Below are 16,025 nucleotides of genomic sequence, written 5' to 3'. Positions count from 1 at the left end.
TCAGATTTTGTATGTTACTTATAATATTCAGACAATTAAGGTGGTGGGCCTTTTATGCCTCTACCTTTTTCTTAATTGGAAGACAAACTCCTATTTACTTATAGTATGAGCTGAGTGCAGAAATGTATGTATATATTGTTTGTTTGTTGTTTGCTACCTTTCTTCAAATTTCAAGGAATATGCTGTCTTAGTTAAAATAGAACACTTCTTCGAATTCCAAAGAGAGCTACATAAATTTCTCCATCTTTTAGCTTCTCTATCTTATAATGCTTCTTTTAACTATCCAAAATTTTATAGTACAAAGATAATCGATAACATAAACACACAAAAAGATTTTATATATAAAGTTCGAAATATGACCAGGTGCACGATTATAATTGGTATCTCTATGGCACATAGATTATATATAAATGTGTGTGGAAATTAAATAGATTTTTAGTGGTAGAAGAATCAAGTGTCTCAGAAATTAGCATAATGTTGTATATGTGTCATGATAGATTATATTGAGTAATGATGAATCACTATTATATTTTGTTGTCGTACAAAATCAAAGTTTTGCATGAAAATGATTATAATGATGAATATATCACTTCCACTTTTTCTTTCTTTCTTTGCCAATTGGTATATACCACATTCAACCCAAGTTGGCCAGAAAACAAAAATTTATATATCAAACCTTATGCAAGTGTAATCATCACTTTGCAGAATATACTTAATTCCAACGGCCAGTTAATTATATTTACAAGTACCCTTAGTAGTAATAATAGTAACATTAGTGCACCATACACATAAGCAAAAGGACAATTGATCCATGATTATATTTCACACTACTTAGTATTAATACTATATTATGCATAAATATTGATACCAATATGAGATGTCGTGGTTGATTCCATCAGCATAATGACAAAAGAGGGTCCACATTGTTTGTTTCATGGCCGTCTAATGAGGAATCTTTGTGATTTCATGCATTCATCAACATCCACCATTTCTATAATATAATGTTTTTGAACTACTCCTAAAAATATATTATACATAGGAGCTTTCCAATTTGGGGTTTGTATTGACCAGGGTCCAATCAATGTTATGTTCCAATAGTGTGGATCTTGGGTTGGTGGGTAAGACCACTTTTTATTAAGGCTTTCAAGAATCAAGGGCAACCATATTGGAGACGAAGGGCACAATAATATCATTTGCTGTGCGCAAAGTACAACAACAACAACAACAACCCAGTATAATCCCACTTAGTAGGGTCTGGGGAGGGTAGTGTGTACGCAGACCTTACCCCTACCCTAGGGTAGAGAGACTGTTTTCAAATAGACCCCCGACATTCTTCCCTCCAAGAACTTCACACCTTGCTCTTGTGCGCAAAGTAGTAATTTAATTTACCACCCTTGCTTCTTTAAATCATACAATTTTGGTGCCATAACATAAGGAGAAAACGATTTCACTAATGACCGCATACGCACTTTTCTTTTAGAAAAGCAAAAAAAGATATATAGGTTTTGTCCATGAAAAGACCATTCTTTCTAGCATGGTCTATGAGAATCAGACTGGATTCGTGAAAGATAGGCTCATTACTGAAAATTTTCTTCTAGCACAGGAGATTGGTCATTGTATCCAGGAAGGTAAGGAGGGTGGCAACGTAGTCATGAAACTGGACATATTCCAAGCCTGTGACAAAATATCCTGGACCTTCTTTACTCCTGTTCTCAGGAAGCTTGGCTTCAACGAATATTTTATTGAGCTTTATCCATAGGCTAATATCAAATAATTGGTATTCCATTATTGTGAATGGAAAAAGGCATGGGTTTCTCAGATCTTCTAGAGGTTTTAAGCAAGGCGACCCCCTTTCCCCTATTCTTTTCATTATTGTAGTCGGGGCTCTTTCTAAGTCTCTAATATAACTTCAAATGTTTCAACATGAGTGCAAATGGTCCACAAATCAATCACCTATGTTATGTTGATGACCTGGTCTTATTTTTCTCCATTAAAAGGTAGTCTATTAAACTCAAGAAGAAGATTGTGAGCTATCAACAAGCTTCTGGGCAGGAAGTGAACAAGGATAAAAGTTGCTTCATCACACATCATGATATCGATTCAAGGATTAATAGAAGAATTAAGAAGTGGACATGCTACAATTATGCTAGCTTTCCTTTCGCCTAACTGGGTTGTAATATCTACACATGCAGGGAGAGGATTAATCTTTTGACTGATCTGGCTACTAAAGTGGTTTCTAAAGCAGCTGCTTGATGGTAGGCTAGAAACTCGTATTTTAGCCATAAGATTGCACTCTAATTACTTCATTTTACGTGTGTCTGAGCTTAAACGATATTGTTTTACGTGTGTTTGAGCTTAAATGATATTGTTTTACACTTATTATGTATTTTATGCCTTGTAGGAAATGATTTCAAGCTATTAAAGTAATTTGGAGCTAAATCGAATAATTGGAGCTTTAAAGTCTGAGTAGAAGCCTAAGCAATTAAGCCGACATCATGTTCGGGGGTCGAGGACCAAGTCCGAATGTCAAAAAATGATGAAATGAATTTACTCTGTAAAACTTCCACAGCCACGCCGCATTTGGCGTCGCGAGGCGCGACGCGACAGTGCAAAATATGGCTAGAACGTAGTTTGCAAAATGTTCTGGAATTCTTCGCAAAAGTGCTGCGTGCGCGAAGCGGGGTGCGATGCGGTAGTACAAAATTGTTAAGTGTTTTCCTATTTCGGCTAAAAAGGGTAGTTTCATCTGGATTTGTTTTGAGGACGGCTTAAATACACCAAAAATACCATTTTACAACATCTTTTGACCTAGAGAAGATTGGAGAGCCACCCAAGGAAGAAGACATAAGAATTCATCGAGATTTCAACCGACAATCTGTGCAATACGAGAGTTTGTATCAAATCACAAGAATTGGTGTTCTCTTTGTTCTTAAACTTATTTGAGATATCTTACTCCATTATTATAGATTAATTTTTATTTGGGTGTTGATAGATATGGTATTTCAATAACTTGATTAGGGATACAATTCTTGATAATTGCTAGAATTAATTGATGGAGCTTTGATGTATATTGTAAAGTTATTTAGTGTTTTGCTTAATCGAAAGAGGAGTTTGATACTAAATTTTTTTACATCTTATGCTCTAGTTTAATTTCGTGATTCAAATAGGTAATTGAAGGATCCTCTTGAATTGTTAATCGAACTAGAAAATAGGAAATATTCGTGAGAAGTTACCCTTTAGATCATAAACATCATTTTATTGTTGCAATAGTTTACCATGCTTCAATTGGATTAATTACTGAAATTAATATTTAATCGGAAGAGGAATATTAGCTTCAAGTATAATCAGTTATCGTGTACATATCTAGTTAATTGACCTTATTTCCCTCATCGATATTTTTTCGTGCTCAATTGCGGTCTTTTGTGAGCAATTGTTATTTGCTTAAATAGTAATAATAGTCATCAAATCAATTGTTAATTTTCTTGGATAGTAATCGACTGGAGATGATTCGAACACTATTTAATTCCAATCCCTGTGGAGACGATAATAAATCTATACTATCTTTGACTAGCGAGCATTCATTTTGTGTTATGTTTTGCATTCGTCAAAATTTGGCGTTGTTGCTGGGAATTGGCAATCAATAGTGTTTTAAATAGTTTTTAGTACTAATTCGGGGGCTAATTTTTGCTTTAGTGTATTCACGTTTTCTTACTTGTGTGCAGGATACATGTTTGATTTCTCTTGTGTATGACTCGATCCTCTTCAAGGCAAGTGATACCCTACGAACCAGAGTTGGAGAAACACCTGCGACAACTGAGAAAAGAAAGAGAATTAACAGAAAAATTCTTAAGTCAAACTTCAACTCAAGATACCATGGCAAATGAAGAGAATGAAAGAGTAGGTTTAGCTGCAAGAGAGGCAGTACAACAAGAAGTTGCATGGAGAATTGTTGATGAGACAGTCGAACATAATAGGGGTCAAAGATTTAATCTAAACCGACCTTTGGTTGAAGACCAATTCGATAATGCAACACCTCGGCCTGGAAGATCATTGGGTGATTATGCTAGGCCAGTCTACAATCAAGGACTGTCAAGTGTCAGACCTCTATCCATAGCAGCAAACAACTTCGAATTGAAGCAAGTCTTGCTTCAAACTATCCAAAACAACTGCATTTTCCGAGGGAATGTGAACGAAAATCCTAATACTCACCTGATGGACATTGAAGAAATCATGAACACCTTCCAATACAATGGAGTATCAAAGGATTCAACATACTTAAGGGCATTCCCCTTTTCATTGAAATACAATGCGAAGCACTAGCTTTGTAGCTTACCCACATGTTCGATCAGGACATGGGAAGATATGACCATAAAATTTCTTGACAAGTACTTCTCAGTTGCAAAAACAGAGAATTTTCTAAGGGAAATCCACAATTTCTGCCAAAAGAAGACAGAAACAGTTTTTAAAGCTTGGGAAAGATTCAAGGAGATAGTCAGAAAGTGTGAGCACAATGGAATTGATTTGTGGATACAACTCTAGGATTTTTGGGACGGACTAACACCATCCTCACAACGAACTCTGAATATTGCATGTGGAGGTCCAATAATGAAGAAAACTCTAGAGGAGGTTATCTTAATCCTTGATGAATTATCTGAGGATGCTAATCAATGGCCGGCTGAGAATAATGATAGAAGAAAATCAGTTGGGGTTCACCAGGTGGACACTAACACATCCATGCAAGCCCAGCTAGACACCATGGACAAGGAGATAAGAAAGTTGATATTAGCCAAGATACAGAGTTAGCCGCAAGCAGCATGTGACTTTTGTGGAATGGGACACCCTACACATGAGTGTCAAGTATCTGTTGAGGAAGTCAACGCTGTGGGAAACTTTAATAGAGAAAACTACCAAGACAGGAACAACTATAATGCCATGGGTCAAAGGCACCCAGGTTTTTCGTGGAGTTCACCTAGTGGAAGTTTGAACTCATAGCAGCAAAATAATCCTAGACCCCAGGGTCAAGGAACACCAGGTTTTCATAACGAGAAGAGGTAGCAATATCAGCCACAACAACCAAATCAATCTAGTATGGAAGATCTCATGTAGGCATTTATCAACAAAATAGATGAAAAATTCGAGACTCAGGGCATGACTATCCGGAATCTAGAAAGACAAATGGGACAAATTGCAAATTTATTATTTGAGAGGGTTCTTGGGACTCTTCCCCCAGACACCGAAAAGAACTCAAAGGAAACAATCAAAGTTGTATCTCTCAGAAGTGGAAAAATATTAATTGACCTAGTGGTGAAAGCTAGACCAGAGGTGGTGAGCAAGTAGACTAAGACACCTGCAGAGAAAGAGAGTGAAGAGTAGAAAGGCTAGAATAGTGGGGCACAAAAGGAGATTTAAGAGAGTAGACATATGCCAGCTCTACCATTCCATCAAAAAATGAAGCGGGAGAAACTTGACAAATATTTTGGGTGATTCTTGGAGATGCTCAAGCAACTCTATGTGAACATCCCCTTCATATATGCACTCACTCAGATCCCTGCTTATGCAAAATTCTTGAAGGAAATTCTGTCTAGTAAGAGAAAATTAGAGGAGGCAATAGTGGTCAAGATGAATGCCCACTGCACCGCCATATTGTAAAATAAAATTCCCCAAAAAGTATGGAGACCCAGTAAGCACCGTACCATGCTCATTGGAAAATGAGAGATTCGACAAGGCCTGTGACTCTGGTGCGTCTACAAATTTAATGTCTCTGTCTCTATTCAGGAAGTTGGAAAGTGAGCTTGGAGTGATCAAGTCAATACTAGTGTCCCTACAATTGGCTAGCCAGACCACCATTTTGCTTGAGAAGATCATTGAAAATATTCTAGTACGGGTGGACAAGTTTGTATTCCCCGTAAACTTTATTGTAGTGGATATGGAAGTGAATAAGGAGGTGCCTCTAATTCTACGGAGGCCATTTTTATGTACCGGCCGAGCTATCCTTGATATCTATGAGGGGAAGCTTATGCTCAGAGTGGGAAATAAAAAAGTGGTATTCCCCATGAAGAGGATGATAAACTACCCCAGTGATGAGGTGTCTGCCTACTCGTGCTTTAAGCTAGACGTTGTTGGTGAATTAGTTGAAAAATACAAGTTTGACAAGCTTATGCGGGATACACTAGAGAGGTGTATTACTCAGTCTAGCACAGTGGAGGCTGAAGATCCTGACTTAAAGAAAGTGGTTGAAGCTCTTGAAACTGAGAATCAAGTGGTTGATGAGGAGGAACTTAAAAAGAAGGCTTCTAAGCCTAATGTGGAATTGAAAGTCCTCCCCACTCACTTGAAATATAATTTTCTTGAAACTAACAATTTTCCAGTGATTGTTTTTGTTACACAGGAGCAAAAGCTGGTGGAGCTGCTGAAAAAGCACAAGAAGGCCATTGGCTGGAGTATAGATGATATTCGAGGAATCAGTCCAGCCATTTGCGTGCACAAAATTCTGTTGGAAGAAAATAGCAAGCCAGTATTGTAGCCCCAAGACAAATTGAACAAAAATTTGGAGGAGGTAGTGTACAAGGAGATCATCAAATTACTAGATACAGCAGTGATTTTTCCCATCTCTAATAGCCAATGGGTTAGTCAAGTGCAAGTGGTACCTTAGAAGGGGGCATGACAGTGGTGAAGTACGAATACAATGAATTAATCCCCACAAGAACAGTCATTGAGTGGAGAATGTGCATTGATTATCGAAGGCTAAATAATGCAACCAGGAAAGACCACTTCCCACTCCCTTTTATTGATCAAATGCTTGAAAAAGTGGCTGGACGTGGATGCTACTGCTTCTTGGATGGGTACTTAGGCTACAATCAAATATCCATTGCCCCAGAAGATGTTGAGAAGACCATATTCACTTACCCGTTAGGTATTTTTACTTACAGGAGGATACCGTTTGGGTTGTGTAATGCACTTGCTGTCTATATTATCTGATTTAAATGAGAAGTATCTAGAAGTGTTCATGGATGATTTCACCCTCTTTGCTGATGACTTTGATGATTGCTTGAAGAATTTAGAGCTCGTGCATGAACATTGTGAAACCACTCACTTGGTTCTTAACTAGGAGAAGTGCCACTTCATGGTGAAAGAGGGAATTGTCTTGGGCTACAAAATGACTGCACATGGAATTGAAGTTGATAGAGATAAGGTCGATGTAATTGCTAGGCTAAGTTTCTTAGGACATGTTGGGTTCTATAGAAGTTTCATTAAAAACTTTTCCAACATTACCAAACCGTTGACTACATTTATAGAGAAAGATGTCAAGTTTGTTTTTTCAATGTGGAGTGCTTAAGAGCATTCGAATTGATGAAGGAAAAGCTTGTGAGTGCTCCTATTATGGTGACGCCTGATTGGAGGCAGCTACTTAAGATAATGTGTGACACTAGTGATGTAGCTGTGGAAGCAGTTCTGGGGCAACGAAAAGATAAGATGTTTAGACCCATCTACTATGCAAGCAGGACGTTGAATGAGGCTCAAGTCAACTATGCCACTACCAAGAAAGAGTTTTTTACTGTGGTCTTTTCTTTTAACAAGTTTAGATCATACATGGTGGGGAGTAAAGTTATTGTACATACTGATCACTCAGCCTTGAAATACTTGTTAAATAAGAAGGAGTCCAAGCCGCGTCTGATGCGGTGGGTGTTGCTGCTCCAAGAGTTTGACCTGTAAATCAAAGATAGGATGGGCATAGAAAATCAAGTTGTAGATCATTTATCTTGAGTTTAATGGCCTCTAGTTAAAACAGTTGATGTAGAAGAAGAGTTCCCTATGAGCAGATTTTCTCCATTGCTGCAGTCTCCGAAAGGCAGCCTTGTTATGTTGATGTAGCCAGCTTTTTGTCTAGTGGATGTTTTCCTCGTGACCTCTCTCGTGATCAAAGAAAGAAGCTACAAAGTGAGGTAACAAATTATTTTTGGAATGACCCTTTCTTGTTTAAGCTTTGTGCAGATGGTGTGAATCGAAGGTGTGTTCCTGATAGAGAAATGGCAAGCATTCTTTCTCATTGCCATGATGGAGCAGCTGGAGAGAACTATGTGGGAAATCATACAGCAGCAAATGTCATGGAAATCAGTTTCTATTGTCCTACTTTGTACAAAGACGCACATGCGTATATAGCTACATGTGAAAAGTGTCAAAGGGCAGGTAACATTAGCAAGAGGGATGAGATGCCACTAAACTCCATTCTGGTATGTAAAATTTTTGACGTTTGGGGCATTGACTTTATGGGTCTGTTCCCATCGTCCCATTTTTATGAATATATCCTAGTAGCCATTGACTACATCTCTAAATGGGTTAAAGCAATCCCTACTAGGACCAATGATGCTAGGGTGGTATCTGAGTTCTTACGGAAGAACATGTTTACCCGCTTCAGGACACCTCGAGTGATTATCAATGACAATGGGTCGCATTTGTGAACAAAGTTTGCTGCATTATTGTCTAAGTATGGGATCACACACATAAAAAGAACCTCATACCATGCCCAAACTAGCGGGAAAGTTGAAGTGGCTAACCGTGAACTTAAACAAATTCTTGAAAAGATGGTTAGTGCTTTTCGTAAGGATTGGTCTGCAAGGTTGGATGAAGCTCTATGGGTGTATAGAACTGCGTTCAAAACAACCATAGGGAATTCACCATTCAAACTAGTGTATGGAAAATCATGTCACCTACATGTTGAGATAGAACATAAAGCTTATTAGGCAATTAAGATGCTTAATCTTGATCTTAGTCTTGCAGGTGAACATAGGTTGCCACAACTGAACGAATTGGAGGAGTTTCGACTGGACGCGTATGAAAATATACGGATTGTAAAGGAAAAAACAAAAAAATAGCATGACATCTGATAAAGCCAAAAGAGTTTCATGAAAGGTACAAAGTCTTACTATACAATAGTAGACTTAAGTTGTTCCCGGAAAATTCAAATCAAGATGGACAGGTCCATATGCGGTGAAACACGTCTCACCATATGGCGCCATTGAAATGCAGGATGAAGAAGGGAACAAAAACTTTAAGGTGAATGGATAGAGGTTGAAACCGTACCTTGTTTGAGGATTTGACAAGAAATCCTCTAGCATCATGATAAAATGAGCCTAAGTGATGGAGTCAAGCTGACGACTATAACTCAAAACTACTTCTATCCCTTTTCTTACTTTTGTAGAATAATTAGATAATTGTAGTTTAGGATTATTAAAGATCAGGAATTTGGGTACTAGTTTAGGCAGGTATAAGCAATATTTAAACATAAAATAAGTACATAATAGAGTCAGGATGTAACCTGTGGCCTAAAACGCAAAATTCCCTAGAACTCTAAGAAAATTAGCCTAGAGCGCCGCATGGGGCGATACACCAGGCCATAATGTTTGCCTAGCATGAATTGCGTAACGGTTTGGAAATCTTCACTACCATGCTGCATGGAGCGCCGCACCCAGCAACGCGACCAAAATGTTTGGCTGCTTATGTTTTCTACACTTAAGTCACCTATTTTTCCCTTCCCCTTTTTCCCATATCTCTCATACTCTATTATTTCAATTCTCTCTCTCACACTCCAAATAACTCTCCTTTCCTCCATTTTCCTTCCTCAAATCCTCCATCTTTCCATCTCCCTCTCATTTACATCACTCATCAAGGTAAGTTTTCTTTTCTCATCTCTTCTCTTTTAGTAGTAAGCTAAGTTACTTTAGTTCATATCTCTAACCCTAGGTAGTTTTTCAATTTCTTTTGGTCGAAATTCTTGTATAAACTTATGGGGTTTTCATTGTTCTTATGATTAGGGGTGATTTTTGCGTGTTTTGATGGTGCTTAAACTATTTTATATGGAGTTTGGTGGGATGGCCAATATGGCCGAAAATTGGTAGAGTTTTTGGTAGTGTTGTTATATTGTTACACTTTGGTGTTGTTGTGATTATTGTAGGGTGATTGATTAGTATGTTTGAGGAGTAATCTTTCAATAGTTGGAGTTGAAATTGTGAGGTACATTTTATGCCTACCATGTATTTGATTAAATGCCTCAATGACATAGAAGGTGGCATTGTAGTTTAATTGGGGGATAATTGTGAGGAAATAATGTGATGCTTGATAATAAGAGTAGGGTGGGAGGTCATGCTTGTATGTTGTAAATCTTTAATATGTTAGACCTTAGTGCTAATCAATTGACCACCCTAGGCTAATTTGAGGCTACGTGCTAATTGAGATGTCTGATTCAGGCCATGTGTGTATTTTGTGTAGTGATGCATTAAAACTTTTGAATTTCGTAGCAGCAAATTAGTATAACTTCTTATTTTCTTTTCTTAAGTTACTAGTTTAGCTTCTTGATTTTGGATTTTGTATTTTGTGTTAGCATAGTCCGTGATAATGTTGTCTCACTATCATGTTAGTGGTTGGTGGGGTTATTGAATACGTGTGGAGCGTGCTTTCAATGGGGTAGTCTAAGTCCCCGATATATATTGTACTTGTGAACATGCCAATAACATAAGTGTGGGGTGGTTACCCTGTTTGGTCTTGTTTTTACTTTACATATTTTGGCTAATGTTGTTTGTCTTGTGTAGGTACAATGTCTCGACGTCCTAGCAAATGTTCTAACACAGGTTCCTCAAAAGCAACCTCTAGTAGCCATCGAGGAGGTAGGCGTGGACCTCACCCCAACCCAGTGAGGAGGAATAAGAGCGCACTGACCCAGATACGTATGTAGTACCAGACTGTAAGTATGGCATTCGAATTGTGCTAGCTCATGCTAGGATGTAGTTCCGGACCTTTGTTCTGGCAGTAAGTCCCAACCCGGAAGTTAGTATTGATGATAGTAAGCTCATCAGGAAGTACTCGAAAATTTACAACAACATTAGATACTTGAGCTTTGAAACCTTGTTCCGTCCCACTGAATCGGTGAATGTGAACATGGTTAAGGAATTTTATGCTAACTGGCAACCTGAGGCCAGTTTAGATGCAGTGTATGAAGTCCAAGTACGAGGCAAGATGATTCCATTTTCTTCCCGGGTAATAAACCAAATCATGGGGTCCACAGAGCGTTCACATAAGTTGTTCCTAAGCATGCTGCGTCGGCCCCCCTATCGTGATATTAAATGCTAGCTGTGTGGCGCGGGGTCTCTTGCCACCTGAACGCGAGAAGCAAATCAGTTCCACAAAGACATGAAGAAGTGTCATTTCTAGCATCCTGCCAGAGTCATTCTACGGTTGATAAATGCAAAGATCATGCCTACTCAGAACGACGCTGATGTCTCTCGGGTGAAGGTGTGTCTCATTTATGCTATCTTGACTCAGATGAAGTTTGATCTGGGTAATATTATGCTTGAGCTCATGTGACAAGTAAGGATTTTAACCTATTATTTACTCTCTTTTACTTGTGTTTTGAGCCAAAAATGCGTGAAGGTATTCCTGAAAACTAATGTAATATGCTTGCTTGCAGGAATTGTTCAAAATGACCAAAAGGAGTCATAATCAACTCATAAAAGAGTCAAAACTTGAACAAAAACCAAGACCGGGCCAAGAGATCAGAAACGCGGACAACACAAATATTGTGCGGCCGCAAAAGCCACAACGCGGTCATGATCAGAAATACGCGGTCCACGAAAGGGAGATTTAGAGAGTTATATTTTTAGGCTAAATGACAAGCGCAATCCGCGTCGTCGCTGCAGAAGTCCATTACGCAGTCACGATTGAAATTATGCGGTCTGTGAAACTCAGCTTAACCCAGATCTAGATTTGTAGAACGCGGACCGCGATCAAAATTACGCTGTCGCGCTTAGAATTACGTGACCACACAACCTCCGTAGGGGTATTTTTGTCCAAAAATTTCAGCTTAGTATAAATAGATCTTTTTGACATTTTTAGGTTATGTTATGTATTATCTAAGCACGTGAGATGGCTGTACATTCCATTTTGGGCAATTTTGTACTAGAATTATCTTTCAACATTAGATTTTCATCTTTTAATCTAGTATTATGAATTTTATCTTCTTTTCATCTTTGATTTCTGTTATTTCCATGAGTAGCTAGACCCATAGCTAGGGTTGTCACCCAACCCTAGTGTGGGTATTTAATGGGTATTGAATTCTAGGGCTTGAATGTGTATGAGTTAGTGATATTTAGCCTAGTTCTTGCTAGAACTATAGAATTAGTGGTTGCAAACACTAATTCATACCTTTATGACTTAATCTTTACTTGAGAAAGAGGGACTAAGTCTAGGAAAACTAGGCTAACAAGGAATTGGGGTGAACTCAAGAAATTGATAGCCCCAATTAAAGGGTTAAACTTAGAGATAGTAATACTCGACTTGAGCTAATATCACTTGAATTGCATGAATACCCATTTGGATTTGAGAAAGCCAAATTGGGCAAAATTACTCAAGCTACCGAGAGGTATAGAGTGAGTACCCGGTTGTGATAGCTATATTACGATCCCAACTAATCATGAGCTTGCCCTAGATTTTACTATCCGTTAGATATCCACCTAGGTAGAAGTCACGACCCGAGTACCTTTAAACACTTGAAAAGCATCAACAAAAATATTGTCCTTAGTTTCAATCATTGCATACAATAGAGTAAAGTTAGAAGTAGAAATCAAACCCAAAACTTGTGAAAGTGTAATTAGACTCAAAGCCCACATCTAGCTTAGATATAAACCTAATTCCAATTATTAACTCCATGTGGATTCGATCCTGACCTAGTTGGGTTAAAACTGCATCGACCACCCTCTCTACTCAGTAGTAGTGTAAGCTTGGACCCGATGAATTTTTGGCGTCGTTACCGGGGAGTTAGATGGTTTTAGCTATATATCTGAGTATTAGTGTGCTTTGTTTTTCTTTCCTTACATTTTTCTAATTTTGTGTGTGAATTGCTTTTAGGTACCAAATGGCTCTTAACAACGAAGCCATCAGAAATTTGCCATTGGGGGAGGAGGTAGATGATGATCACGTGGATGAGATTCAACCCAAATCTCAAGTACAAAGGAGAGGCCGACCGCCTAATAACAACAACCTAAACCCTCCCGCACCTCCTCCAAGGGCATCACACTGGGTGTTGCCCAACGAAGGTTATGCAAGTGCAATAGTCCTGCCCCGGATTAGGGCGGGCAACTTTCAAATAACCAATGTCATGCTTACACTATTGGAACAGAGGGGTTTCTTTACCGGAGCACCACACCAAAATGACTACAAGCATCTCAAAGGTTTTGTTGACACGTGCTAGGGGAGCAAGCAAACTAACATCTCCGAGGATGCATTTAGGTTAAGGCTTTTCCCATTTTCTCTAAGGGGGAAGGCTTTGGATTGGCTAGAAAGGTTACCCAACCATTCCATCACCACTTGGGATGAGTTGGCCGAGAAGTTCATCGCAAACTTCTTTTCCCCGGGACATATGTCAATGCTAAGGCCACAAGGAGCTACATGACCACGACCAAGCTATAGGTGAGTTGACAACTACCATGAACCAATTGGCCAAGGCTCAGTTGAAACAAGTTCAAGGGCCAAAAAGAGTGAATGCCATGGAAGGAGTGAATATGATGATTAACAAGAGAAGGCAACGAGGTCAACAAGTTCAACACAATCTGGATCAATTTGAGCAAAGTGGTAGTGGGTACAATCAAGATGATTCATATGATGATCAAAGTGAAGAGGTTCAATATGTCAACAATTATCAAGGTCATCGGGGCAATACTCTGAATCAACAAAAGTGGAGATCACAGGGAAACCAAGGAAATTGGGGCAATCAAGGTCAACAAGGAAATTGGAATAGCGGAAACAACAACAACCAAGGTAATTGAGGGAACACAAACAATCAAAATTGGGGTAATCAAGGAAATAAAGGCAATTTGGGTGGCAACAATAATAGTAATTAGGGAGGCAATAACAATAAAGGGGGTTGGAACAACAATAATCAAGGGAATCAGGGGTCGGGCTTTCAAAGACCCCCGATGTATGAACAATCGAACAACCCACCTCCATATCCATAACAAGGTCCTAGTTCTTCCAACAATGAGATGGGATGGATTGAAACCATGTTCGAGTAAATGATGAAGAAAAATGCCAATTTCGATGCCCAATTAGCCTCCTACAAAACTTCTATCTGCAACTTGGAAGTCCAACTTGGCCAAATTTTGCAAGCTTTGAATACTCACCCTAAGGGGGAACTACCAGGTGATATGATAGTAAACCCAAAGGGTGGGAACAATACGGGCCATGCTATGGCGGTGACTACAAGAAGTGGTAGAGATAGAGTTGCTAGTACCTCTAATCCAAGAAAGATTGTGAGTGATGATGTGTTGGTGAAAGATGATGATAAGCAAAGCACTGATGTGAAAGTAAATGATGAGAATGTGAATGATGAAGTGAGGATAGACATTGGTGACAATGTGGAGGAGACACAAAATGATGTGCACTTGTCTAGGGAACATGTGATAGGCATACCGAAAATGGTAGTGCCCAAAGCGAACGCTCCTTTGCCAAGCCTCCTCCGCCATATCCTCAAAGGCTCGCAAAGCAAAACAATGAGAAACAATTCAAGAAATTCATTGATATGATGAAAAGTTTGTCCATAAATATGCCTTTGGTTGACACTCTAGAGTAAATGCTAAGATATGACAAGTTCATGAAGGACTTGGTAACAAAGAAAAGATCAATGAACTGTGAAACGATCAAAATGACACATCAAGTGAGTGCCATTGTGCACTTCATGGCTCCAAAGTTAGAAGACCCCGGTGCCTTTACAATCCCATGCACTATTGGTAGTGCTGATTTTGCCAAGGCTTTGTGTGACTTGGGTGCGAGCATTAACTTGATGCCCTATTCTGTGTTCAAGACATTGGGGATTGGGCAACCAAGACCCACATCCATGAGGTTACAATTCGCGTATAGGACAATGAAGCATCCATTGGGGATAATTGATGATGTGCTAGTTCGGGTCGACAAGTTCATACTTCCCACAGATTTTGTGATACTTGACTGTGAGGTTGACTACGATGTGCCAATAATATTGGGGAGACCGTTCTTGGCTATAGGGAATGCCTTAGTTGATGTGGAAGCAGGGGAGCTCACCTTCTAGGTGGGCGATGAAAAAGTTGTGTTTCATGTTTGCAAGTCAATGAGACATCCTAATAGCAATGAAGTATGTTCGTTTATGGATCTTGTGACCAAAGTGATTGTTGATGACACAAGTGTTGTGATTAATGTGGAAGACCCATTAGAAGCTTTGTTATTGAATCATGATGTGGATGAGAAGGAAGACTTGGTGGAATATGTTAATGCTTTGCAAGGAATGGGTTTATATACATATGAGTCCCGAAAACTTTCCTTGGACTTTGAGAACCGGAAGACTCCACCAACAAAGCCCTCAATGGAGGAGCTTCCCACATTGGAGTTAAAGCCCTTGCCTTCACATCTCAGGAATGATTTCTTAGGCCCTTGTTCCACTTTACCTGTTATTCTTTCCTCATGCTTAACTAACGTGTAGGTAAATTCCACCCTTGCGGTACTCCAAAGGAGGAAGAAGTCAATAGGTTGGACATTGGTGGACATTTAGGATATAAGCCCCGCCTTTTGCATGCGCAAAATCATATTAGAGGAGGATGCCAAACCCTTTGTGGAACATCAAAGAAGGTTGAATGAGCCCATGTAAGAGGTAGTCAAGAAAGAGATCATCAAGTGGTTGGATGCTGGGGTTGTCTACCCCATTTCTATAGTTCATCGACTTCACTGGTACAATGTGTCCCAAAGAAGGGGGCATGACTATGATTACAATGACGACAATGAGTTGATACCCACAAGTACTGTCACCGGTCGGAGAGTATGCATGGATTATAGGAAGCTCAACAAAGTGACTCGAAAAGACCATTTTTTGCTTCCATTCCTTGATCAGATGTTGGATAGGTTAGCCGGACGTGCTTATTATTGCTTCTTAGATAGGTATTTCGGATACTATCAGATTCTTATTGCACCTGAAGATGAAGAAAGACCACCTTCACTTGTCCGTATGGCAC

At 39.2% G+C, this 16,025-nt stretch overlaps 1 protein-coding gene across 1 annotated transcript; it reads left to right on the top strand.

Annotated features, from left to right (window-relative positions):
• The first annotated feature begins 14,617 nt into the window (after nucleotides 1–14,617).
• On the top strand, nucleotides 14,618–15,091 carry LOC104219952 (uncharacterized). The gene has a single exon (XM_009770723.2). It carries the CDS (start codon nucleotides 14,618–14,620, stop codon nucleotides 15,089–15,091), a length of 474 nt encoding a protein of 157 aa, XP_009769025.2.
• Nucleotides 15,092–16,025: the final 934 nt, after the last annotated feature.

The sequence above is a fragment of the Nicotiana sylvestris genome, chromosome 1, assembly GCF_000393655.2.
Source record: "Nicotiana sylvestris chromosome 1, ASM39365v2, whole genome shotgun sequence".
Lineage (NCBI taxonomy): Eukaryota > Viridiplantae > Streptophyta > Magnoliopsida > Solanales > Solanaceae > Nicotiana > Nicotiana sylvestris.
The sequence above is the reverse complement of the archived record's forward strand: the minus strand, read 5'-3'. Positions and strand labels throughout refer to the sequence as shown.